Raw genomic sequence first — 27,911 nt, forward strand, 5'->3', positions numbered from 1 at the left:
GAGGGAGGGAGTCGGGGATTGAGGGAGGGAGTGAGTCGGGGATTGAGGGAGGGAGTCGGGGATTGAGGGAGGGAGTCGGGGATTGAGGGAGGGAGTCGGGGATTGAGGGAGGGAGTCGGGGATTGAGGGAGGGAGTCGGGGATTGAGGGAGGGAGTCGGGGATTGAGGGAGGGAGTCGGGGATTGAGGGAGGGAGTCGGGGATTGAGGGAGGGAGTCGGGGATTGAGGGAGGGAGTCGGGGATTGAGGGAGGGAGTCGGGGATTGAGGGAGGGAGTCGGGGATTGAGGGAGGGAGTCGGGGATTGAGGGAGGGAGTCGGGGATTGAGGGAGGGAGTCGGGGATTGAGGGAGGGAGTCGGGGATTGAGGGTGGGTGTCGGGGATTGAGGGAGGGAGTCGGGGATTGAGGGAGGGAGTCGGGGATTGAGGGAGGGAGTCGGGGATTGAGGGAGGGAGTCGGGGATTGAGGGAGGGAGTGAGTCGGGGATTGAGGGAGGGAGTGAGTCGGGGATTGAGGGAGGGAGTGAGTCGGGGATTGAGGGAGTGAGTCGGGGATTGAGGGAGGGAGTCGGGGATTGAGGGAGGGAGTCGGGGATTGAGGGAGGGAGTCGGGGATTGAGGGAGGGAGGGAGTCGGGGATTGAGGGAGGGAGTCGGGGATTGAGGGAGGGAGTCGGGGATTGAGGGAGGGAGTCGGGGATTGAGGGAGGGAGTCGGGGATTGAGGGAGGGAGTCGGGGATTGAGGGAGGGAGTCGGGGATTGAGGGAGGGAGTCGGGGATTGAGGGAGGGAGTCGGGGATTGAGGGAGGGAGTCGGGGATTGAGGGAGGGAGTCGGGGATTGAGGGAGGGAGTCGGGGATTGAGGGAGGGAGTCGGGGATTGAGGGAGGGAGTCGGGGATTGAGGGAGGGAGTCGGGGATTGAGGGAGGGAGGGAGTCGGGGATTGAGGGAGGGAGGGAGTCGGGGATTGAGGGAGGGAGGGAGTCGGGGATTGAGGGAGGGAGGGAGTCGGGGATTGAGGGAGGGAGGGAGTCGGGGATTGAGGGAGGGAGTCGGGGATTGAGGGAGGGAGTCGGGGATTGAGGGAGGGAGTCGGGGATTGAGGGAGGGAGGGAGTCGGGGATTGAGGGAGGGAGGGAGTCGGGGATTGAGGGAGGGAGGGAGTCGGGGATTGAGGGAGGGAGGGAGGGAGTCGGGGATTGAGGGAGGGAGTCGGGGATTGAGGGAGGGAGGGAGTCGGGGATTGAGGGAGGGAGGGAGTCGGGGATTGAGGGAGGGAGGGAGTCGGGGATTGAGGGAGGGAGGGAGTCGGGGATTGAGGGAGGGAGGGAGTCGGGGATTGAGGGAGGGAGGGAGTCGGGGATTGAGGGAGGGAGTCGGGGATTGAGGGAGGGAGTCGGGGATTGAGGGAGGGAGGGAGGGAGTCGGGGATTGAGGGAGGGAGGGAGGGAGTCGGGGATTGAGGGAGGGAGGGAGGGAGTCGGGGATTGAGGGAGGGAGTCGGGGATTGAGGGAGGGAGGGAGTCGGGGATTGAGGGAGGGAGTCGGGGATTGAGGGAGGGAGTCGGGGATTGAGGGAGGGAGTGAGTCGGGGATTGAGGGAGGGAGGGAGTCGGGGATTGAGGGAGGGAGGGAGGGAGTCGGGGATTGAGGGAGGGAGGGAGTCGGGGATTGAGGGAGGGAGTCGGGGATTGAGGGAGGGAGGGAGGGAGTCGGGGATTGAGGGAGGGAGGGAGGGAGGGAGGGAGTCGGGGATTGAGGGAGGGAGGGAGGGAGTCGGGGATTGAGGGAGGGAGGGAGGGAGTCGGGGATTGAGGGAGGGAGTCGGGGATTGAGGGAGGGAGTCGGGGATTGAGGGAGGGAGGGAGTCGGGGATTGAGGGAGGGAGTCGGGGATTGAGGGAGGGAGGGAGGGAGTCGGGGATTGAGGGAGTCGGGGATTGAGTAGTGAATCTCCTCATTGACCCTCCCTCTCACCTGCCCAGAACCCGGAGCGGCCTCACTAGCGGCTCCGGACGGAGCATCGGCGCTCGCGCTCCCGCTCCCGCTCCCCAGCCGCACGGTCACCGGGACAACCCGGCTAGACTGGAACAATCCATCCTCGAGCGATCCATCCCCAGACCAGAGCAATCCAAAAGCCACCAGACCTCAACAATCCACCTGGCCCATCGATGTTAGGCCTTTCTAGCAGAGCATGCCATTCAGCCCATCGTCCCTGTGCCAGCCTTTTTAAAGTTCTGTCCACTTTTGTAGAATGGTGGGGTGCACCAGCTGAGGCCTGATGTTCCTCTCGTCCTTTTCTCATTCTCCAACACTATAACAGAGTTAGATTCACATCACACCCCCATTCCCTCAATTTCCCTCTGACCAAAGGTCAGCCTTGGGCCAAAGCTGGCATTCGGTGACTTGTAAATTTTCCCACGTTACAACACTTAAAAAGTACTTCTTCGGCTGTGAAATACTTTGGGATGTCGTGAGATCCTAAAGGCGCTATAGAAATGCAAATTCTTTCTTTTAATATGAAGTTGTGGGACTGTAGACCATAATTCAGGCTGACATTCTCAGTGCAGTACTGAGGGAGTGCCGCACCGCCACAGGTACTGTCCTTCAGATGAGACGTTAAACCAAGGCCCCTTCTGCCCTCTGAGGTGGAGGTAAATGATCCCATGGCACTATTTCGAAGAGTAGTCAGGGCATTCTCTGCAGTGGCTTTCATTGAGCACTATCAAAACTGATGAGCTGCTCATTATCACACTGCGGTTTGTGGGATCTTGTGCATAAATAAGCTGCCACGATTCCTACAATAGTGACTACACTTCCAAACTATTTCATTTGCCCTCATGCTCTTTGTGATGTTCGGAGGTTGTGAAAAGCACTGTATTAATTTAGTTTCACTCTTTCTCCCCTTTCCACCTCCCCCATTCCCCCCCTTTCTTGATTGACCTGAAAACTGCACTGGGTCTTGACTCCCCTGTGGACAACATCACAGATCAACCAATACTGTTAATGGCCACGTGGTGTGACGTGGATGGTTCCCACAGTTCAACTCCTCACCTGACCGCAGCAGGTGTATTTGTATTAAGCGTTTAACTACTCAATGTTTTATTTTTCAAATAACCAGACGACGACAGGTTTTCTTTTAGGTTTTAAATAAAGTCAATTGTTTATTTATCAACGCGCCTTATCCCGAAATTGTTGCAATCTCATTCACTCGCGCACGCGCGCCCACACACAAGAAACAGATAGAGAAGTTTGTACGGGAGAGAAGAGTTACGATAAACCTGTTGAATTCGCATGAGCATCAAAGTCCAGATAGTTGCAGGCCTGTGATGATTGTAGATTTCTCTCTTGATTGAAGTTTCTGTTAAAGATGGTGGGTCACTTCTAGCTCTCTCTCACTCTGCTGTATTATGTAGATACTGAATTGTTGCAGCAGGGCAGGTGCTTTCTAGAATGTTAGCTGTTACAAGTAGCTTCACCTTCTGGGACAGTCTCTCTCTCTCTGGCTGTCTTTTTATAAGGTAAAGCTGTCACTTCTCACCTCTTGTTAGGAGATAGTCTGGTTTCTTTAATAAAAGCAAAATAATGCAGATGCTGGAAATCTGAAATAAAAACAAGAAAAGCTGGAAGTACTCAGCAGGTCTGGCAGCATCTGTGGAGAGAGAAGCAGAGTTAATGTTTCAGGTCAGTGACGCTTCATCAGAACTGGCAAATATTGTGAAAGGTTTTAAGCAAGTAGAGCGGGGGTGGGGCAAGAGATAACAAAAGAGGTGTTGATAAGACAAGGTCACAGAGAATAACTGACCAGAAGGTCATGGAGCAAAGGCAAACAGTGTGTTAATGATGTGGTGAAAGACAAAGTGTTAGTACAGAGAGGGTGTTAACTGACAAAAGAATGAACAGCCCTGGTTCCAAGCATAAACATGAAAAAAACAGTGGGTAGGCACAGTAGAAACAAACTAAAATAAAACAAATAAAAAAGAAAAAAATAACTAAAAATAAAAACGGGAGCCCGTCATGCTCTGAAATTATTGAACTCAATGTTCAGTCCGGCAGGCTGTAGCACGCCTAATCGGTAAATGAGGTGCTGTTCCTTGAGCTTGCATTGATATTCACTGGAACACTGCAGCAATCCCAGGGCAAGAGGGTGTTGAAATGGCCAGCAACCGGAAGCTCAGGGTTATGCCTTCGGACTGAGCGGAGGTGCTGCGCAAAGCGGTCACGCAATCTGCCATTGGTCTCCCTAATGTAGAGGAGACCACATTGTGAGCAGCGAATACAGTACACTAAATTGAAAGTACAAGTAAATCACTGCTTCACCTGAAAGGAGTGTTTGGGGCCTTGGATAGTGAGGAGAGAGGAGGTAAATGGGCAGGTATTACACCTCCTGCGATTGCAGGGGAAGGTGCCGTGGGAAGGGGACGAGGTGGTGGGTGTAATGGAGGAGTGGACCAGGGTGTCATGGAGGAAACAATCCCTTCGGAATGCTGACGGAGGGGAGGATGCGTTTGGTAGTGGCATCACACTGGACATGGCGGAGGATGATCCTTTGGATTATGGAGGCTGATGGGGTGGAAAATGAGGACAAGGGGAACCCTGTCACGGTTCTGGGAGGGAGGGGAAGGGGTGAGGGTAGAGGTGCAGGAAATGGGCTGGACATGGCTGAGGGCCCTGTCAACCACAGTGGGGGGGGGGGGGGGGGGGGTGTTGAATCCTCAGTTGAGGAAAAAGGAAGACATATCAGAAGCACCGTCATGGAAGGTAGCATCATCAGAGCAGATGCGTCGGAGACGGAGAAACTTGGAGAATGGAATGGAGTCCTTACAGGAGGCAGGGTGTGAATAAGTGTAGTCGAGGTAGCTGTGGGAGTCGGTGGGCTTATAGTGAATATTAGTAGTCAGCCTATCCCCAGAGATGGAGACAGAGAAGTCGAGGGAGGCAAGGGAAGTGTCGGAGATGGAGGGTGGAAATTAGAAGCAAAGTTTCTTTCCCATGGTGATTGCAGAATGGCCCAGGATGTGGCTACTTCACACCTCCTTTGTTTTTAGAAGACCACATTCAATTCTGGAATGTTTTTAAAATAGGTATGAGATGGGTTTCATTAACACCTTTTGGCTTTGATGATTTGTCCTTTGTTTTGGTCAGACTGTTTGAAACACAAAAGGTTAATCCCCTTTCCTTCTGCAGCCATTTTGGACCATTGTTCACTTTAAAAAAAAAATAAAGGTTAATTTTTTTTTAAAAACAATGACCGTTTTTTCATAACTCTTCAGAGTTACTCTGTTAATGTTGTATCATTGCACCTCCAATGTGCATGACAATACCTTTAAAAAATCAAATGTTTGTGCACTTTGTGTTTTTAAAGCTGCACTAGATTTTGTTTCTACTGCTGTTTCTGGTGGGACAGATATACGTGCCAACCATTAGCATTTCAACCCGTGCATCAGCATGTCTCTTTCACAGGGGATATCAGCAGTTATCACAGGGATCGGAGGTCATCAGCATCAATCAGAATTGTAATTATATCAATCTAAATATCTGAATTTTCCACAGTATTTAATCACAGAAAAAGACAAAACAGCTTTAAAATAATTGGATAGTAAGCCTTAGATACAAAGTTGACCATTTAAGAATTCCTCAGATAATGATGCAGTCCGTGTCTGTGTGCAGCAAGACCTGGACAATATTCAGGCTGGGGCTGATAAGTGGCAAGTAACATTCGTACCACACAAGTGCCAGGCAATGCCCATCTCCAGCGAGAGAGAATCACACCATTTCCCCTGGATGTTCAATGGAATTACCATCATTGAATCCCCCAGCAACATTGGAGGTCACAACTGGCCAGAAACTTAAGTGCACCAGCCACATAAATACTGTGCCTTCAGAAGCAGGTCAGAGGCTGGGAATTCTGCAGTGACTAACTCACCTCCTGACTTCCTGAAACCCATCCACACAATTCAGGAGTGTAACGGCATATTCTCCACTTGCCTGAACAACACTGAAGGTCGACACCATCCAGGACAAAGCAGGCAGCTTGATCAGCGCCCCATCCACCACCTTAAACCTTCACTTGCTTCACCACTGGTGCAGTGGCAGCAGTGTGCACCATCTACAAGATGCAGTGTAGAAACTCGCTAAAGCTCCTTCAACAGCATCTTCCAAACCCACAACCTCTATCACCTAGGACCAGGGCAGAACCACCTCCAAGTCACACAACATTCCTTCACTGTCACTGGGTCAAAATCCTGGAATTCCCTTCCTAACAGCATTGTGGGAGTACAGACATATGGACTGTAGTGGCTCACTGCCAACTTTTCAATGGCAATTAGAGATGGGCAGCGATGCTCACATCCCATGAACAAATAGAAAAAAATCACAACACTGAATATAAACACAGCAGGAACATAAAACTAAAAAAGCATTTTATTAGCCAAAAGTAACAGCATTTACTTCATCATCAACCACAGACATATACAAAACAAGTTCCCAGCGTTTCGTTATGCTCCCTCATACAACATACAGTGGTATCTAAAAGGTGAAAATGGTCTAAGCAAGACTGCATAGACAAAAAGGTCGTGAGTCCAGTCTTTACCAATCACATACATTGTAAATAAAATCCCAAATTTCATTTCAAATTGTCGAACATACAGGAGTTATTTACAATAAGTTAATTGCATTTCTCCCTTCCTCTACAGCTGCTTATTACATAGACAAAATAAAATGGAATGTAACATTACTCCATTGCAGCTTGTGAACATCTCTGTTGTAACTATACTGATTATAAATACACGTTACAAAGGAATGTTTGTAACAATTAAGTTATAAACTTACTTATTTTTATAACATTAGTATTTTACTTTTAAAAAATCTGCCTAGTGTTCTGAATTAGAGTCCAGCTTGTAACAACACATCTCTAAGTACAGAATGCAGTGCCTCTTGTAAAACTAATTTCAATACTTAAATCCTGAAGGGAGACCCTGTGCGTCTTTCATGCTGCAATCTGACAGGATGACAACACAATCGTCAATCTCTGCTAATCTACTCTCTACAGAATGCGGCCGAGGAATAAACTTTTCCTTCAAAAGTTGCGATATTTTTTTTTTTAAAAACAACATTGCTGTGGAATTCTACAGATTTTATTCCATAAATAAAATATCATGTCCAATTATATGGTTATATAAATGAGCAATTCCCGACAGCACCAAATGTCTCCTGTCAAAGGACTTTGGATAAGAGCTAGACATTGAAAAAAGTACATCAATTTATGGGAAAAACCCACAAATAAGCAAAAGATCAAATCGCAGTTTGGCACCATTAGCAACTTCACATGTTTTCTCTTGAAATAGTCAGCAATATTATCTTTATTTACATAAAAAGCAAAATGGTTTCACTAATAGGAATTTCAGTAACGATAACTAAACCATTATCTTTCCACATGCAGTAATCACTGGAGGATTGCTGACTTTTCAACATTCTGCATTTGACAAGTTATCCTTTGTCCTCACTAAATTTGTGTCAACCTCTGATCTGACAGAAAAGTATAAGGCTACCTTTAGAATCTACAACTGCTTTAACCACGGGTGTGTAACTGAAGGTAGAAATCCTTCATTATGAGCAGAAAGCAAACACATATCAAGAACCAGTTAACTATTAACAAGTATTGGCTGAATAATTATAACCAGGTTGGGGGTCTATAGTATTGCACAGAAACAGAAGTCCCCCTGTAAATTGTCTCTATTCACCACCTACTTTCTAGCGTTTTTGTCTTCCACACTCTCAGTTTCCCTCACGGTTATCGCTATACCCGTGTCTCTTATTCTTCAGATATTGTAAGGCAACTGCTTGTCAATCTGTTTCCCATTGTCTCTAAAGGCCTGCTACCTGACCCGAACCCGACGACATGCGTCGGGGTCGGGTCGGGTCGCACTTCTAGGTCCGGCATTCGGGCTCAGGTCGGGTTGAGCCAGATCAGACACGTTCCATCACCACCTCAGGTAAGTGACTCTAATGTTAATTTACTTTTTGGACTTTAAAGGTGGTTTTGTTACTGTTATTTTAAGCTTGTGCAGGTAAGGAACAAAGTGAAAAACGGAAGGTAAGTTAACTGATGGTCGGGCCGGGTCAGGCTCGAATGGGGTCTCATATGCAGACCCCAGCAGGCCTTTACTCTGTAATGTATCTTACATGTTATTTAATTTTTTTCAGAAGTGAAGCAAATGTAGCAAAATGGGCCTGACTGGAGGTCCCTCTCTACGCAGGTGAGAGAGACTGAGTTAGAAATACAGGACATGGAAAATCTCACGGCCACGGAGGTCATGCGCCTGCCCTGTACTATTGTCCCCCCGGCTGTAACCGATAATGTGCCTCTCTTCAAGATTTTGGTCCTAGTTTGACCTTGATGAGGCTGATGATATCTGTGAGTGCATGAACGACTGTGGGAAAAACTGGGGGTCGGGACTCTGGGCCTGGACTCAGAGGAAGCATGGGCGTGGATTTGGGCCTGAACTGGGAAGGAGCTGGGGTTTCAGCTTGGACGGGGAGGGAGCTATCACAGATCATGCTATCACGTCATTACATAGATCAATCAGCAATGTTACAGCCTCACTACATTATTACCATAGTACAGACATTAGATAAATAAATAGATGCAAATCTAGTACTTAAGTGTACCTGCAGGTTTCAAACACAAGCAAAAACGTCACAGTCTTACAATTGACAAAATCTTATGTTCAAATACAGCAATAAGCAGCATGATGCCGAAGCCCAGAAGCATTCCAGCATTCTGTAAAAGGAAGTATGCTCCGTGGCTGTAGTCATGATCACCAGCGTCACTGTGAAGCATTTCAGGAACCTGCAGGAATTAATCGGAAATCAGCTGGAGTTATTCATTCTTATATTATAGTTATGCTGTTGTTCAAAGCAGCGCAAGAGGCTGGCCCATGTATCAGGTCTGAGGACATCTGGACAACATGGTCACTTTTATAAGATTGAAGGTTGGGGCAGTGTCAATATGGAGAAGGCACCAGATCCAAATGCTTCTGCATCCTCAACTGCTGAGGGAAGTCGGGGCGGAATTCTGATTGCAATCTTTCAACTATCTTCAGATATGAATGTTGTGCCAGAGAATTGGAGGGTCATCAATGCAAGATCTCTTACTTACAGGGAAGCAAGAGGATAGAGAGAATTGTAGAATCAAACAAACAGAGAAAGGGCAAGTAACGGATGGTACAGTGGAAAACATAACAGAATAAAACATTAACATTGAATACAGTGAGAGGATTCAGAGGGACATTGAACCACTTATCAGCAGTGGGTGGCAGGGCCTGGGGTGACAAAGTGGTGGAATTACTGAAGAAAAGAAAGGCTGACATTTATATAGAAGACTGTAGCAACGCTTTACTGAATGTTCTATGAACACATTGTGGACAGATATGCTATAGACCATGTTAACAATGGTCGACAAAATTTGTATCGGAAACCATAGAAAAGCTTTGTAACAGTGAATGGATTGTCAGTACATCCCATCGTTGGTTGTAGAACGGATCTGTTAGATGTCACTGCACGCTCGTTTCACTGGAGCAGAGCATAGCCCAAGCATAATCACTGTGGGATGTTTCTATGTGTTAAAGTCACTATATAAATGTAAGTTGTAGCAGCGAAAACAGAGAAGTTATATTGAATAAAGTAGCGTGGTATATACGTACCATATCGACCAGGGCCACATACAAGAACAAACCGGCAGTAACAGCAAAGATCCAAGTGGAGACATTTTCAGCATAATGGCCAATGGCTGTGCCAGTTATCATGCCAAGGTATCCCAGCAACGCAGACAGGATATTGTACAGGATAGCCTGCTTGACTGTCATTCCAGCCTTCAACAGCACAGCAAAGTCACCTGCATAGACATAGTGGGAAGCACTTTAGAAATAAATTTTCAGACCTGACTGCTTTCTTACAATATAATCTCCATCTCCATCCTGTGTTACTGCTTGACCCTACCAGACAACCTTACTGTGGTGCAAACAGCCAACTTGTATCTCAAGGTGTTAGTCGTGTGGGTAGCACTCTCATCTCTGAGTCAGAAAGTTGTGGGTTCAAGTCCCACTCCAGAGACTCTCAGGCTGACAGTCCCAGTGCAGTACTGAGGGAGTGTTGCACCATTGGAGGTGCCGTCTCAGATGAAATGTTAAACCGAGGTCCTGCCTGCCCTCTCAGGTGAACATAAAATATCCCATGGCACTATCTGATGATGATCAAGGGAGTTCTCCCTGGTGTCCTGGTCCAATAATGATCCCTCAACCTATATCACTGAACAGATTCTCTGGTCATTATCACATTCCTGTTTGTGGGATCTTGCTTTGCACAGATTGACTGCTGTGTTTCCTACATTACAACAGCGACTACACTTTAAAAAGTGCGCCAGGACATCCTGAGATTGTGAAGATTAGATAAATGTAATAAAGATACAGGATTATAGTAAAAGATCAAGGCAACAACATTATCTTGGGAGTACTGGTACAAACATGATGGACTGAATGACTGCCTTCAACTGTGCTGTAAAGCACTGGATCCTATGCATGTGCCTTCAAATGTTAGAGCAATTCTACCTTTCCACTAATGCTTCTTGCAACTACAGCCAAACTGTTATGTAAATCTTTTTACACTTACCCAGTTCATGGGGCAATTCATGACAGAATACAGCAACAGATGTACTCAGTCCACTGGACAAGCCTCCAGTAAAAGCAGCTCCTAAATACAAAATTTAAATATTGACCATGCTGTGGTTAAAAAAACAAAATGAAACTTAAACCCATGCAGCATATCAGTGTAGATTATATTATTAAAAATGAATTTCTCAATAGCCTGAAAGGAAATTTAAAATCCAACTTTCACTCAATTGGGATCACATCTTTTCAAAATTGAGTCAGTTTCTCTCAAGATCAGATGCATTTAAAATAAAGTCAAACTGGTTGAAAGAAGTATATAACAATGTTGCTGCACCCACTGTAGTTCCTGAAGGTTTCCAGTGGCTGAAGTCGATAACCAGAGGACACAGATTTAAGGTGATTGGCAAAAAGGAACCAGAGGCGATATGAGGAAAACATTTTTACGCAACAAGCAATTAGGATTTGGAATGCACTGCCTGAGTGTGTGGTGGAGGCAGATTCAATAATAATTTTCAAAAGTGAATTGGATAAATACTTGAAGGGGAAAAAAAGTTGCAGGGATATGGGGATAGAGTAAGGAATTGGGACTAACTGGGATGCTCTTGGATAGAGCCAGTGCTGCCTTGTCGGACCAAATGGCAGCCTTCTCTGCTGTACTATTTTATGACTCAATGAAGACTGCATCTAGTTCCCACTCCCCGGACAACACTCTGCTGCAGACTTTCTGCATCAGGATGGGGCAGGGACGGGAGAAAGAGCTTAAAGGGCACAGGACACTTGAGTGTTTAAAAATTACACAAAGGACAGCTGCAATTTTGACCTGAATTTGTAAGTTTTAAATCATTTAGATTTAGATTTTTTAAAAATTTAAACAGTCTTTCAACCAGAGGTGTTGCCTTTAATGTCCTGTGCAGCTGCACCTCAAAATCCATCCACTCTTCCGCACACCTAGCCTATTTTCATTCAGTGTCTCATTACTGCTGTTATTATTTCTTAACCAAAATATATCACCTCACTTTACCCAAAGTGGTGAGAATGTGGAACTTGCTACTACATGCAGTAGCTGATGTGACTAGTGTAGATACTTACCAAGATCAGAGACTCAGATTGTTCAGGCCTGAATGAGTTTGCATCATGAAAACTTAACCAAACAAGGGCCTGAGGGAAAGGCTGGGAGGGAGCTTGATATGGAAATTCTTCAACAAGTACATGGGGATATGGAAATTCCTCAACAAGCACATGAGGGAGAAAGAAATGGAAGGATATGCTGATAGGCTGAGATGAAGTAAAGCTTGTGTGCAGCATAAACACCTGCAGGGCCCAATGGCCTGTTTCTGTGCTGTAAATTCTGTGCATGTAAATTTTTAGTGGCCATTTACATATATTCCAAAAATTCTACCTGAATTCTATATCATTGCGTTCTGGTCCTTCAGAATACTGAGAAAACCATACAAGGTTTTTTTTTAAAAATGCAGCGAGTTGTGATCTGGAGACCCTTGCCTTGAAGGGCAGTGTAAGAAGATTGAATAGTAACTTTCAAAAGGGAATTCAATAAATATTTGAAGGGGGAAAAATTCGCAGAGTTATAGGGAAGGAGCAGGGGAGGAGTGGAACAAACTTGATACAGCTGACAACAGTCGCGATGGGCCAAATAGCCAATTTCTGTATACTATCATTCTATGATTCTACTCTATATTTACTTTCTGTACTCACAGAATTAGTTGTGCAAAATACAGGCTATGCCCCATGCTGAATTAAGCGAGTTGCTCAACCCTACAAACTTGCAAGCGTCTGCTACATTGCTATCACAGTACATGGTACTTGTGGTCACTGTACTGGAAACTATGGAATACTATTTTTAATGAGGGTAAAGGGTCTCACCAATAGCTAAACCATCACTAAAATTATGGAGTCCGTCGCCCATAATCACCATCCAAGCCAGGGTTGCTATTCCTGCGTCTTTCAGATCCTCCTGGAAGTAGTAGTGGCCATGACTATGAGGATGGTGGTTCTGGTGGTGGTGGTGATGTAGAATGTGATGATAGCGGTGGTGATGGTGATGGGAGTCATCAGCGTTTCCAATGGTGTCGTGGAAATGAGAGTGGCATTTGTTCTCGCATCCCCTGGGCACGTATGTGTTGTAATTGCCTTCAGGGTGAGCGTGGACGATCATTACTTCTTGCTCTGGAGTCAGGGAGTTTTGACTGAGATCTAGAGAGTGAAGATTTGACTGATCCTTAGGCTCAACCAGAGTGTCATCCGGATCTGAGATTAAAAAAAAACAATACTCAAAAAGGCATATTAAACACTTAAGCAAAATGAAACAGCAAAAAAGAAATATTATGGTAAGATTTCAATACAATTGAGTACCGTAGTAGGAATCCATTTAAATATAAATAGAAAACGTAATGTAATGGGCAATTTAAAAAAAAAGGAGGAATTATATATAAACCAACCTAGAAAGATAACTGCTCTCAACGAAAATCAGGAGATGTATAACGGGCAGCTTAAATGTTAGTGTAAAATGGACACTATCGAAGTCAAAATCACTTGGGTCTTAATGAAATTGAATTTTAAGTGTTGACTGAATTACATTCCGCTCAGTACAGCTTTTGTTTCTTATTTCTCCACTCGCTACCATTTGCTTTGCCTTCATTTTATTCTCTCCTCCTTCTATAACAGCACGTGTAACTCTTAACTAAAGTTGCACCATATCTCTCAGTTTCAGAGCAGGCAGTCAGCTGGGGGCGCGGGGCTGGGGCGGGGAGGTGCTGCAGGGGGAATGTAGGAGGATTTCATTTCAATACCAGGAAGCGTTTGAGTTTGAAAACTGCTGCAAAACACACGCATGCTAAAATTAATCATCTAGCAAAATTCACAGTGCAGGACTACACCAATTTCAGCTCCTGAAGAAAAAGTGCTTCAGTGATCCAGTAGATGACTTACCAGCTAATTGTTTCAGGTCTGAGTTTTCATCCTTAGACAACTGTTGACATTCCTGGGGTTCCATATTTCTATCAATATCTATCTCCTGGTCATCTTGACTAGGCTTCTTCTGCTATTTAAAACAAAATGCATTTCAGAAATTGCACAAATACAGGAATCTCCAAAGCCAGGAAATATTGCTGTATGAACTTCAGAGAAGTAAAAAAAAACCAAAAAGTTACAGGCAGCTAAACAAAAATTGGAAAGTCAATTCAAACAGTTCATGCTATCGAACCTCTAACGAATCTCCTCTTAACCTTCTCTGCTCTAAGAGCAACACCAGCTTCTCCAAACCTTCCACAAGTTCCTCATGCCTAGTACCAGTCTGGTAAATATAAACAGTATTCTGCCATAAAGCAAAGACTTTTCCTTAATTGGTACTGGTTATGATTCTTTTATAACTTAAACTAACCACCAGTGAGAAGCAAACTACAATGAAAGCTACCACACTGAATTTCCCCTTCTTATTCAGAAATCCATAAGTAAGGAGGCAGGATCAGCATGCTGAACACTCAAAACATTTACCACTGTACTGAATACAAAAACAAAACATCGTGGATGCTAGATATCTGAAATAAAGACAGAAAAAGGCTGGAAATACTCAACAGGTCAGGCAGCATCTATGGAGAGAGAAACAGAGTTAATGTTTCAGTTCGATGACCCAGTTCTGATGGAAGGGATTTCCAGCATTTTTTGTTTTCATACCAGTGTACTGAATTTATGTTTATCAATTAGAACTCGAAACGATTTATCGCTGTAAAAAGCACCCTTATTAATATTAGGAACAAAAGGCAATAGCAATTCTTACCTTCTTTTTATCTTTATACAGTTTAATTAATGTTATAAGATGTTCGATAAGAAACATGAAGTAAAGGCCACCAAGCGCAGTGAGGCCTTTCCACACAGAATCTAAGTGATTCTGGTCTTCTATACCATGGTGATGAATGCCTTGTGACTGCAAAGAAAGAATACAGACATTTTATTTATTAATTTTGGAACAGAAAAATACCATCGAGTCCAACAAGCCTCCTCTTTTATTCAATTTTTGCATATCACTGGCAACGCTGTTGCCCATCCCTAATTTCTTTTGAGATGGTGGTGGTGAGCCGCCATCTTGAACCGCTGCAGTCTGTGCGGCGAAGGTGCTGTAACAGTGCCGTTATGGAGGGAGTTCCAGGATTTTGATCAACTGATATATCAATTGATCCCCTTCCCTCCAAAGAATGTTGACCCCTTCCTGCAGCATGGTCACCCTCTGGTACCCTTCCCCAAGTCTCCATTATTCTAGTGAGTCTTGATGGTGAAAGGAAAGACTTGCATTTACCTAATGGTCTCAGGATATCCCCAAATGCCTTAAAAATAACAAATTACATTGAAGTACAGTCACTCTTTCCATGCCAGCATTGAACACTGGGAGTTGTTCTTCGAAATACTGCCATGCCATCATTCATGCTCACCCGAGGGGAAACTGGCATCTTGGTTTATTTACATATCAGAAAGATGCAGCCTCCGACAATGCAGCACTCTCTCAGTACTGCAGTGGCATTATAGGGGATTCCATCATTAGATGGGTGGAGATAGTACCAGCTGGGGAGAGAATCAAACCGTGGGTATCTGCTATTGTCACAACAGCTCAGCAGTTGGTTTTGGGGGGGGGGGGGGGCGGGGGCGGAGGCGGAGGGGAGTGGAATTGGATCAAGACCTCGGTAGTCAGTAAGGACAAGGGTGCTCAACCACCCCGCTTTATAAAAATTCCACGGACTTCCTTAAGACAAGTATTCTTTTTAACAGTGACTCTTACTATGTGGTCAAAAACAGCAGCAAGTTCACACACAGCAAGATCCCACACAGAAAACCAGATAGATAACCATATATGATGGCCCCTCAGCTCTTGGCTCACTTCCCAACATACAAGAGTCAACTTTCACGGTTGACCGCACTGGATGCGAGTGATGCCCCTCGGATTCGGAACCACAATCTCCTGGCAGCAGCGAGCAGTTTCATCAGTTGCCTGTGCTGTGCTAAACTCTGTAAGCAGCTCCAAGGACAAGCAGCAGTCGGCCGAATAAAGAGGGAAAGGTGAAGTCAGTTGAACATGCACCGACACTCTGATTAATTCTCATCCCATTTACCCCACAAAACTGGCATCAAACACCCACCCCCGGACCAGTTGCTCCACTTGCCCAATTTATACACAGTAGAAGAGCAGGCATGAGTCCAGTTGGGAAAACAACAGGCTGCCTACTGTCAGTATCTAATCTGGGAGAGGAGAGGGGGCAGCACTTCCTTCCTCCAACATCAGTGACAGCAGCACATCACCCTGCTGAATTAAACTCTTTTGTTTTGGAGTTGGGTTAAAAAAGTCTATTTCAAGGCTTTATTCTTTATAATAAATAGGGTATCATTTACATCTGGAGCAATCTCCCACTGTTCCAACTCTCCACCTGACCACAGCAAGTGTATTTGTATTAGAGTTTAAGCCCTTCATGTTTTATTTTTACAAGTAACCAGACAGCAACAGGTTTTCTTGTAGGTTTTAAAAACAGAAAGTCAATTGTTTGTTGATCAATATGCCTTATCCCGACATTGTCACAACCTCATTCACTTATGCATTCGGTCACGCGTGCGTGCACACACACACAAAGAACAAACAGAGAAGGGAAAGAGGTAGGTGAGTTTTAGTGGGGGAGAAGGGTTACAATAAACCTGTTTAATTCTCGAGATTCACGTTCCAGATAGTTGCAGGTCTGAGATGATTGTAGATTTCTCTCTTGATTGAAGGTCCTGTTGAAGATGGTGGGTCACCTCCAGCTCTCCCTGCTGTATAATGTAGATGTTGGATTTTTTCAGCAGGGCATGTACTTTTTGCCTTCCTGGAATGTCAGCTGTTCCAAGTACCTTCACCTTCTGGGACAGTCTCTCTATCTTTGTTTTAAGGTAAAACTGTGTCACCTCTCGCCTCCTGTTAGGAGACACTCTGGTTTCTTACCCGTGGTGATCACACACTGGTCCAGGAGGTGACTACTTCACACCTCCTTTGTTTTGGAAGACAACAGTGAATTCTGGAATATTTGTAGGATAGGTGTGAGATGGGTTTCATTAAAGCATTTTGGCTTTGAAAATTTGTCCGTTGTTTTTGTTAGACTGTCTGGATACGCAAAGGGTGGCCATTTTGGACCAGTTCACTTTTTAAAATAAAGGTTCTTTTTTTTAAAAAAAAGACAAAGTCCGTTTATTCATAACTCTTCAGATAGTCTGTGAATGTTGTATCATCGCACTTCAGATATGCGTGACACCTCCCCAAAAGGGGAAAAATTAAATGCTTTGGATTTCATTTTTATGGTTTTTTTTGAGTTTAGAAAGAGGGAGAAAGAAACAGTAAGATAGCTTAGGGTCACACCACTTTACACATTCATTTCATTCCCTCCTCAGACTTCCAACCTACACTTTTCACCATTTCTTTTGGTCACGTGCTGTCAAATAGGGTTGTTGTTTCTCTCGCAGCATCTGTGGAAAGAGAAGCAGAGTTAACGTTTCCGGTCAGTGACCCTTCTTCGGAACTGGTCACTGACCCGAAATTTTAACTCTGCTTCTCTTTCCACAGATGCTGCCAGACCTGCTGAGTGATTCCAGCATTTCTTGTTTTTATTTCAGATTTCCAGCATCCGCAGTATTTTGCTTTTATTGTTGTTTCTCTCGCTAGTTTGTACTATTTTAGGAATGTTAATCTCCAGGACCATGTGATTGTTGGTGGAGCTTGTAGTATGCACATTTATGTTCCTGCCTGTGGCAGGGTTCCCTGTTTGCACAAGCTTTAACTTCTCAACTACTGATTCCACAATACATGGCATTAACCATTCAGGTTCTGGCACATTGATAGTTTTTATTTCTAGGGTGATAGTGGTTGATGCAGTTTTCTCACCCTGCGAGGTGGGATTTCTTCCTGCCCCTTGTTTTGGCTGGGTTCTGACTCTAAATTGTTGGGTATGAGTAGTTTTGCATTTGGAACCTGAGTGTGAGATTCTTCAGTCAGTAGATCCACGCTGACCTCATTTTTAGTTCTCTTGTGATTTTCACAAGTAGAGTTCACTTTAGGGTATGTTACATTCCCTTTTCCTTTTACTTCAGAGATAGGTGCTTCTCTAATTTGCCCTATGTCCTTTGGGACACTACTACTCACAGGTGGTTGTCCAGCTTCCACTGAACTCCCCTGTGGCACTTCAACTCGGTGAGACATCTCCCTCACTCTTGGCTTTCCTGTTTGGGAACTTTCCTTGTCCCTATTTAAATCTTTAAAAAAAGGTTTCAGCTAACCATATATCAGCTGCTTTTCTTTTAGTTTTTTTTTCCGGTTTTTACCGTAGCTTCTTAAAATTTTTTTGTCTCCATCTGGGCCCTTTTAAACTTTTCCCAGCTCTCTGCAGTTGTAGTTTTGTTTTCTCCCCTCAGTTTCTCTAGTCTTTGTGGACTGCTCTGGACCCTCTGCGTACAACACTCTGCTTCTTGCTAAGTCATAGAGTTATACAGCACAGAAACAGGCCCTTCAGCTCACCGTGTCCGCGCCGGCCATCAAGCCTATCTATTCTAATCCAATTTTTCATCACTTGGCCCGTAGCCTTGTATGCCAAGGTGTTTCAAGTGCTTATCTAAATACTTCTTAAATGTTGTGAGGGTTCCTGCCTCTACCACCCCCTCAGACAGTGCGTTCCAGATTCCAACCACCCTCTGGGTGAAAACATTTTTCCTCAAATCCCCTCTAAACCTCCTGCCCTTTACCTTAAATCTATGCCCCCTGGTTATTGACACCTCCGCTAAGAGAAAAGGTTTCTTCCCATCTACCTTATCTATGTCCCCCATAATTTTGTATACCTCAATCAGGTCCCCCCTCAGCCTTCTCTGCTCTAAGGAAAACAATCCTAGCCTAGCCAGTCTCTCTTCATAGCTGAAATGCTCCAGCCCAGGCAACATCCTGGTGAATCTCCTCTGTACCCTCTCCAGTGCAATCACATCCTTCCAATAGTGTGGCAACCAGAACTGTACACAGTACTCCAGCTGTGGCCTAATTGGTGTTTTATACAGCTCCATCATAACCTCTCTGCTCTTATATTCTATGCCTCGGCTAATAAAGGCAAATATCCCATATGCCTCCTAACCACCTTATCTACCTGTGCTGCTGCGTTCAGTGATCTATGGATAAGTACATCAAGGTCCCTCTGACCTCTGTACTTCCTAGGGTCCTACCATCCATTGTATATTCCCTTGCCTTTTTAGTCCTCCAAAAATGCATCACCTCACACTTCTCAGGATTAAATTCCATTTGCCACTGCTCTGCCCATCAATATCGTCCTGTAATCTAAAGCTTTCCTCCTCTCTATCTATGACACCACCAACTTTTGTGTCATCTGCGAACTTACTGATCATACCTCCTTATATTCACATCTAAATCATTAATGTACACTACAAACAGCAAGGGTCCCAGCATCGATCCCTGCGGTACACCACTGGTCACAGGCTTCCAACCGCAAAAACCCTCGACCATCACTCTGCCTCCTGCCACCAAGTCAATTTTGGATCTAATTTGCCAAATTGCCCTGGATCCCATGGGCTCTTACCTTCTTAACCAATCTCCCATGAGAGACCTTATCAAGAGCCTTACTGAAGTCCATGTAGACTACATCAACTGCTTTACCCTCTTCTATACACTGAGTCACCTCCTCAAAAAATTCAGCAATAGGTCTATCCCCACTGCATGGATAAACTCGGAATGATTCTGACTGTCACTATCTCAGTGACCAACTTATTCTGTAGGTAAATTTTAACTTAGGGAACCTTCATGCATTTGCCAGCAAGCCCTTTTACCAATACTGTGGTATTTGTACTGCTTTCTAGTGGTATTTCTGCCAGTCTGGCTGCCATAGGGTTTGAAAACAACCGGTATCCCTAAGGATTGTTATCTCCTTGTCTGGTGCCTGGGACACAAAAGGAGTCATTTTCCCTTTGTGCAAAAAGTTCTGATATGTGCTCTGCTCGTGTTATATTAGAACACAGGCTTATAACCTTCACAGCCACAGACACAGGCTTGACTGCAGTGCCTCCTGTTGGTTTTTTGGCAAACCAACAGGACGCCTGGACATGCCCAGATTTACCAGACTGGAAACATGTCGGGTGGACTCCTACAGGTTCCTTCTGTGAAAAGCTGGAGACAGGATGGAATTTTCTTCCCTGGTCTCCTCTCTCAAGCCTATTTCTGCTTCCTTTACATCCTTGCTATCTTGTAGGTTTTAAACAGAAAATCAATTGTTTATTGATCAATACGCCTTATCCCAAACTTGTTGCAACCTCATTCACTCATGCATTCGTGCGCACACACAAAGAAATAGATGAAGAAGGGAAAGAGGTAGGTGAATTTTAGTGGGGGAAGAAGGGTTATATTAAAACTGTTGAATTCTCGAGATTCAAGTTCTAGATAGTTGCAGGCCTGAGTTGACTGTAGATTTCTCTTGATTGAATGTTCTGTTGAAGATGGTGGGTCGCTTCCAGTTCTCTCTGCTATATAATGTAGATGTCAGATTTTTTTCAGCAGGGATGTGCTTTTCTGCCTTGCTGGAATGCCAGCTGTTACAAGTAGCTTCAGCTACTGTGTCAGTCTCTCTCTCTCGGGCTGTCTTTGTTTTAAGCTAAAACTGTGCCACCTCTCACCTTTTGCTAGGAGACAGTCTGGTTTCTTTCCCATGATGACTGCACAATGGCCCAGGATATGGCTACTTCACATCTCCTTTGTTTTAGAAGGGGAGATTCAATTCCGGATTGTTTTTAGAATAGGTGCAAGATGGGCTTCATTTACACTTTTGGATTTGAAGATTTGTCCTTTGTCTTTGTCAGACTGTTTGAATACACAAAAGGCTAATCCCCTTTTTCTTCAGTGACCATTTTGGACCATTGTTCACTTTTTAAAATAAAGGTTCATTTTTTTTTTTAAAAAGATAAAATCCATTTTTTCATAACTCTTCAGTGAATGTTGTATCATCACATTTCCAATGTGCGTGATGTTGGTCTCACTTTTTTTTGTTGAGCCTGCCCGCAGAATGGGATTTTTAAAAAGACTTTAATCTTTAAGATGCTGATCTTGCGGACATCTTGAAACCTTCTCCTGGACCCCTAGGAGGCCTCAGACCCCCATTGAGAACCCCTGAATTAGGGAACTGTGCACAGGAGCCAATGCAATTATTAGTGGTACACAAAATGCAGGGTCTTATCATGATAATCCCTGGATTACACTAGAATTTAACTAGATAGTGGACAGGAAAAGTACAGGAAAGTACAGGTTATCGGAGATACAAAGTTCATTTGTAGGAGTGACTAATAATCCTGAACCAGAGATTGTATCTTGTGCAGACTTGAAATTTATAAAGTATTCCTTCTTTAAAATAATTTTCAAATACAGTAGTATCTCCACTGGCTTTGTTTGTGATCCCAGTAGGTGCCAGGTGTCAGTGCTTACCAATCAGCACTGTGCCCCAGAAACCAAGTCCAAGGCCATCGCACATCTTAACCTGACCCACTTTGCCCAGTGTCAGCAGCTGTCCTCACCTCTCCTTCAAGGCCACTGGCCGATCCCAATAGCTTGCAACATGGCTTGGATTCCAATTGTTGCATCCTAAAGACAATCACAACCTGATCCCCTTCACCTACCCCATAAAGTTAGATTGTATCAAAGCCGTAGTCATTACTTGAGAAACTGCAAGTGTCGGAATCTGAAGCGAACAGTTTGAGGATCCAGAATCCGAGGTCTTTGTGTATCCTAAAAGCCATTAAGCTGCCAAAAGGGCATTACACTGCCCTATCAGACAAGATCACATAAATATTGACAAGATTTCTAATGGTTATCACGAAGCAAACAGATCACTCTAAAGAAACACATTTTCTTGGAAACATTACAAACAACTTGAAGAGTGGGTCCAATGGACCAATCAGATCAGTGAATGAAGACACAGTCCACAAGGACCAACCAGATCTCTAAAAGGCAACACGCTTTTGAAAAATAGTTTCTCAGATACAGATGGTACTTACATGTGGAAAGAGATGTAAAAACGCGTCCCCACTAAGCGTTCCAACGGCTAAAGCAACCAAGAATGTCAACAGAAACTTGAAGAATATCTTATTGATTAAGGGCATGAAGATTATACCCAACAAAGACAGCAGACTGATGACAGTGACAGACACAAAGCCTCCGATCCAAGCTGTTAGAAGACAAAAAGGGACAGAATAGAACATGGCATAACATTTCCCAAAATATTCTTTAAACCATTTCAATCAGGTTTAACAACAGACTAACTGGACAATTTCCGATCCTCCCTTTCTCTTCCCATCAAGATTGTGTCTTGAGAAACAGTGGATAAAGTGATCCTATAAGCCATGATGTTCTCTTTCACCCCACTGCTTCAAGTTCTGATACTGAGCAGTAGGCTAGTTCTTCTCATTAATTTTTAGGTAATACGATTTGGTACTTACATGCTACACACATTACAGGTGAAACAGCATCTCGACAATTGATCTGCAACATCTAGGATACCCTCAATGCAGAAAGGGCAATTCTAGACACCCCCTAATTTGTTACCACTTTGTGTTACAATTTAAGATTTAATTTGATCGAATGTGCCCCGAACAGGCTTTTCTCTAAAAAGGAGAAAGCTGAGGGTGCCCTGATATTGGCCTTTTAAGATGATGGATTTGATAAGGTAGAGATGTTTCCACTTGTGGGCAAAACCGGAACTTGGGGCTGTAGATACAAGATGGTTGCTAATAAATCCAATAGGAAATTCAGGAGAAACTTCTTTACCCAGAAAGTGGTGAGAATGCAGAGCTACCTACCACAGGGAGTGGTTGAGGTGGATAGCATTGACACATTTAACAGCAAGCTAGCTAAACACGAGAGCGAAAGGAATAGAAGGTTATGCTGGTAGGGTGAGATGAAGTAGGGTGGGAGGAGGCTCATGTGGAGCATAAACACCAGCATGGACCAGTACAGCCGAATGGACTGTTTCTGTACTGAAAGGACTTTGGAAATTTGTTCACACATTGGTCTAAATTTCCCCCTCTAATCGGATAACCCAGTCTGTTTTATTGGGCACTGCACATCAAAAGCTATTTCAATCGAGCAGGAAGGTAAAGGGTTAAACATCTGTCTGAAGCATCAACACCCAAAACACAAGGCAATTTCTGTTAATTTTTTTTTTAAATACCAAAATATTGTTACCCGTCACATCTGTAATGAAATTGTCCAAAGAAAACAGTGTCACTGAACCCACACAGCTTAATTCTAGCTCATCCCAGAACTGTGGGAATGCTCTATCTATGCTCCCAGAAGTAAGGGAACAGAGATTGACCGTTAACAGCTGCGGCTAAGACAGGTCGGTGTGCCAAGGACAGAGTGAATGGGCTGTGTTGTCTGAAAAGATAAGGAATGTCGAGGTGGGGGTGGGGGGCATTCTTGAGAAAGACGAGTTGTTCCTGGCACTATGACGGGAGACTGGAAAAACAGGCAGTCTCCCCCAGCAGCCGTCGTTGTCTCGTTGGAATGTAACAGCGACTGTTTCCTGGCTGCTGGTCTAGACTGAAATGAGAATCTTTGTGATAAAATGGCTCATCAAACACATAGGTGGGAGGGCTGGGCTCTTGTATTTTCGTGATCAAGAGCGTGAAAAATTATAAAAACAAAGTGCTGGAAATACTCAGCAGGTCAGGCTACATCTGTGGAGAGAGAAGCTGTGTTAACTTTTCAGGTCTTTGACCTTTCATCAGAACACAGCGTGAAGGATTATGTTTCTGATTTCCAGCTTTGGCTGTCAGAAGAGTGTCAAGAAAAATGATACATAGGAAGAGAGAGAAACTTGGAGGTGTATGTACACAAATCTTTGAAGGTGGCAGGACAAGTTGATAAAGCTGTTATAAAGACATATTCCTTGGCTTCATAAATCGAGGCAAAGTACAAAAGCCAGGAAGTTATGCTAAACCTTTATAAATCACAGGTTAGACCTCAGCTGGAGTACTGTGTTCAATTCTACACACTGCACTTTAGGAAGAATGTCAAGCCTTGGAGAGGGTGCAGAGGAGATTTACCAGGGATGAGGGACTTAAATTATGTGGAGAGACTGGAGAAGCTGGGATAGTTCTCCTTACAGCAGAGAAGGTTAAGCGGAGCTTTGATCGAGGTGTTCAAAATTGTGAAGGGTTTTGATACAGTAAATAAGGAACAATCGTTTCCAGTGGCAGGAGAGTCGGTAGCGGAAAGACAGATTTAAGTTGATTTGACAAAAGTTGTCATGCAACGAATTGTTGTGATCTGGAATGTGCTGCCTGAAAGGGCGGTGGAAGCAGATTCAATAGTAAACTTTCAAAAGGGAATTGGATAAATACTTAAAAAAGGAAAAAATGTGCAGGGCAATGGAGAAAGAGCAGGGGGAGTGGGACTAATAGGATAGCTCTTTCAAAAAGCCAGCACAGGCACGATGGGCCTCCTCCTGTGCTTATCATTCTACGATAGACTTCATGTAATACATGTGTATATTATGTAGTATGTGGCACTCAACCCAAATTAAATTATTCACCTGCCCCAACAGAGTAAGCTGCGTATTTCTCTCCAGTTTCATGTACAAAGCAAGCCTTGCTTTCGATCTGATCCAGGAGTGCAGGGCAAATGTAGCCGAACTGCTCAGCATCCAGTGTCATCTGTGGGGGTATTCCATGGGATGAGAGCAATTTGTCTGCATTCAGGCACTGCAGGGGACACAATGTTACATAAATCAAAGGCCCATTTGACCAACACAATCATGCTGCTTTTCTGCTCAGCCGAAATTCCTTTTACCATCTATTATAAACTACTTAAGACCGTGCAACCCACATTTTGAAGTTAGACAGTGTCACACAGAGGGTGGCAACATAGGGAACTCTTGAAATGCACGTGCACCATCACAGATCAGGGGCAGCCCGTTCACACTAAGTGTAGGAACACTGAATCTCAGGAGGAGAGGATCTCTGAGATTGTCCACACTCTGCAGCAACAGGTTTGATGAAAGGTCATTGACCTGAAACATTAAAACGCTGTTTCTCTCTTCACAGATGTTGCCAGATCTGCTGAGTATTTCCAGCATGTTCTGTTTTTATTTCAGATTTGCAGCATCCACAGTATTTCACTTTTGTAGAGAATGAGGTGTTTCTGGATTTGTGCGTCAGAACACAGTCAGTCATCAGTTTAGTCTGGATGCTCAGGGTATTACGGTATGGGGCAGGCTTGATGGATCAGCTGGTCTTTCCCTGCCTGGCAGTTGCGTATGTTTAAGTCACAGCGCCACACAGTTCAGGACACAGGCATAGTACAGAGAAAGCGGAGTAACCATCTACAAGAATAATGGGGAAGCTTTGATCACACAAGGTGCAGAAACCCATTGCTATATTTAAGAACCTCCAAAATAGCAACTAAAACCTAATGATGGAGAATCTCTGTCTGACTGATAGAGTGAACCTTCTCTCCCTTTAGGAAGTAGCCTGATCAACTGTATTGTAACCTTTAGATTTGACTATTCCAATGCTTCCTGGTCAACCTCCCATCTTGCACCCTCCAGAAACTTTGGCTCATCCAAACTTCTACTGCCTACATTCTAATTTGAACCAAGTACCGTTCACCTATCACACCTGTGCTCGCTGAACTACACTGGCTCCCGGTCCTGAAACAACTCAATTTTAAAATTCTTATGCTTGTTTACAAATCTCTCCCTGGCCTCCCTAGCTCTGTAATCTCCTCCAACCCTGACAACCCTTTGAGATATCTGCGCTCCTCTAATTCTGGCCTCTCGTGCATCCTCTATTTTAATCGCCCCAGCATTGGTGTCCATGCCTTCAGCTGTGTAGACCCCAAGTTCTGGAATTCCCTCACTAAATCTCTGCATCTCTCTCTCTTTCTCTCCTCCTCCTTTAAGATGATCCTTAAAACCTACCTCTTTAACCAAACTTTAGTTACCTTTCCTAATACTTCCTTATGTGGCTCAGTGTCAAATTTTTTTGATAATCACTCCCGTGGCATTAAAGTGCTATATAAACACAAGTTGTTGTTGTAGCTCGAGTGCAAAATGAAAACCATTGACCGATGGAGGAGAGCCCCTTGAAAGGTATGTGCAGCAAGTGAAACACGATCTTACCTCCTCTCCTTTCAAGTTTTTATCTGTGTGATTTTCAAGTGGATTTTTTCTTCTCTGAACCTCTTTAGCATCCTTGTGAGTAGAATATTCACTGGGTGATTGCCCAGCTGTATTAGTACTGTAACTGTCTGTTGTGGCAAGCTCAGCTTTGGGCCTGTCACTAAGATACGTATCAGCTGTAGCTGGAATTGCGCTCGGAGGACTGCGTGCTGGCCTTGTATGTCTTTTGGTTCCAGATTTATCTCCAGCATGGATTACTGATGGTGGAGTTGTGCCTGACATGCTTTGACCCGATGGACGACTGTGCTTTGGAAAAATTTCAACCTCTTCCGGAGTGGTTTGCAAGCCAATTCTCAACCGAATATGCTGGCACTCAGAACAGCAGTGATGAATAGTTCCTTCTGCCAATACTGTACGTTTCTTAGAGACGTGATCAAAGTGCTCATGTTTAGTGCTCATCGTTCTGATGCCACCGACTCCAATATTGCACAGGAGCTTCTCTAACCCCTCCACTGTCAGGGTGCCATTTTCACCGTACTGGTCAAAAAGTTTGTGCAGATAGTAATTCTGCTCAAACACCGCCTTGTATCTGTCCATACTTGTGGCGGTTGCATCTGGCAGAGGCGGGTGACCATGTTCACCGATTGCCGTGCATTCAGTAGTATGGTCATCATGGCCACGGCATCCATTCCAAAAAAAAAACAGGCAGGTCAAGAAAAATCTGAGGGGTGAATACTTCACGACTGGAGTCATTCCTGTCCAAATAAAATAGTAGTTTACACACACATACTTATTATAATTCACAATTTTAGGTAATTACATAAAAGGATCATTGAAAAGCTTCATAACATATCCAGACTCCGACCAACACAGTTAACTTCTAACTGCTCTCTGAAATAGCTGAGCAAGTCACTCAGTTGCTTCAAAACTGCTACCTGCAGCTCCAGAATACTGACTCAAGAGTAACAAATGCCAGCGCCACCCACATCCTGAGAATAATTCTCCAAGCCCGCTGCTCATATATTTAAATATGATTCCACGGCAACATGTCGGAGAAGGGCAGAGGAGTTCTCCCCAGTGTCCTGGGACCAATATTTATCCCATCACCAAGAGATTATCTGGTCATTATCACATTGCTGTTTGTGGGATATTGCGGTGCTCAAGTTGGCTGCAACATTTCCTACAACAGTGCCCACACTTCAAAATTTACTTGACAGCTTGTAAGCACTTTGAGCTTGCAAAAGGTGCTATAGATTAGCAAGTCTTTCTTTCCTTCCAATCCATTCCGCCCTGCCTGACACCCAAGCTTGTCCCCTAACATCACCCAGTCTCCCCAACACTACTGTGCCCAACAGGCACCCCCTCCCTTTCCAATGCACCTGTACCCCAATATCTCCAAATCTTTGCCATTTAGTATTTCCCCGCCACAAAAACCCTCTCCCCAACCCCCATTGTAACATCCCAATTACCCCCTCCCCTTTAATATTCCCCCCAAACCCACCTTTAGCCCCTTGCCCCAATATTCCCCTCTTACACGCTCGACATTATTGCCCCTTCTTTCCACCTGCAATGCTTCTCACCTTCCCCTCCCCCAACCCTCTACCGACACAGCCTCCCCTTTCACCCCAAGCCCTGGCCGGGGGAACCGCAAACTGAGGCCCGGGCCGAGCGAGAGAAACCGAAAGGCCGCGAGCCCACAACAGGTGGTACCGGGAAGAGCGAGCCGGATCCGGTCCCAATAACGGCAGAGCTCGGATACCGAAACACCGGGAAAGAGAGCGACGCCAACTCAGGGACCAGACCGACTCACGTGACAAAAGCGCGCAGGATTGCAAAACCAGAACATGCGCCGGCACCCGCGCAGCCGCACTGGGAGCAGCCACAGGCGTCCGCGCAGCCGCAGTGCGGGGTAGCCGTCGGCACCCGCCGGCACCCGCACAGCCGCAGTGGGAGCACTTCAGCAGCGGCTCCCGGCGACCGCATCTGGTAACGACAGGCAGGTCCAGACTGAACTACAGAATGACCAATAGAGAGACTGACCTACAGAGTGACCAATAGAGAGACTGA

The 27,911-nt window shown here is 44.8% G+C and overlaps 2 protein-coding genes across 3 annotated transcripts in view; both read right to left on the reverse strand.

Annotated features, from left to right (window-relative positions):
* tcaim (T cell activation inhibitor, mitochondrial) overlaps positions 1–2,216 on the reverse strand; it is a 54,757-nt gene extending 52,541 nt beyond the window's left edge. The window contains 1 exon segment of the mRNA XM_068032580.1: positions 1,976–2,216. Coding sequence (XP_067888681.1) covers positions 1,976–2,022 — 47 coding nt within the window. The 5' untranslated portion in view covers positions 2,023–2,216.
* A 4,187-nt stretch (positions 2,217–6,403) lies between these two features.
* On the reverse strand, positions 6,404–27,670 carry LOC137370224 (zinc transporter ZIP6-like). 2 transcript variants are annotated; one of them, XM_068032582.1, is made up of 10 exons: positions 27,555–27,670; positions 25,845–26,599; positions 24,258–24,426; positions 21,721–21,890; positions 14,459–14,605; positions 13,612–13,720; positions 12,547–12,930; positions 10,667–10,747; positions 9,703–9,893; positions 6,404–8,849 (listed from the first exon to the last, which is right to left on the reverse strand). In XM_068032582.1, exons 2-10 carry the CDS (start codon positions 26,595–26,597, stop codon positions 8,697–8,699), a joined length of 2,157 nt encoding a protein of 718 aa, XP_067888683.1. In that variant the 5' UTR covers positions 26,598–26,599; positions 27,555–27,670; the 3' UTR covers positions 6,404–8,696. The 2 variants fall into 2 exon arrangements, with proteins under 2 accessions (XP_067888683.1, XP_067888682.1); XM_068032581.1 differs by having other exon boundaries at positions 13,612–13,723.
* Positions 27,671–27,911: the final 241 nt, after the last annotated feature.

This window comes from Heterodontus francisci, chromosome 5 (genome assembly GCF_036365525.1).
Source record: "Heterodontus francisci isolate sHetFra1 chromosome 5, sHetFra1.hap1, whole genome shotgun sequence".
Lineage (NCBI taxonomy): Eukaryota > Metazoa > Chordata > Chondrichthyes > Heterodontiformes > Heterodontidae > Heterodontus > Heterodontus francisci.

Bases quoted from the DNA above. Each gene is read 5' to 3' on its own strand.
- LOC137370224 (XM_068032581.1), bottom strand. From the start codon at position 26,597: ATGACTCCAGTCGTGAAGTATTCACCCCTCAGATTTTTCTTGACCTGC. The intron at 10,748-12,546 runs GTGAGACCCTTT...TTTTGTATTTAG, and splicing joins TAGTGATGGTTTAGCTATTG to GAGCTGCTTTTACTGGAGGC. The intron at 9,894-10,666 runs GTAAGTGTAAAA...ATGTCTATGCAG, and splicing joins TGAATTGCCCCATGAACTGG to GTGACTTTGCTGTGCTGTTG.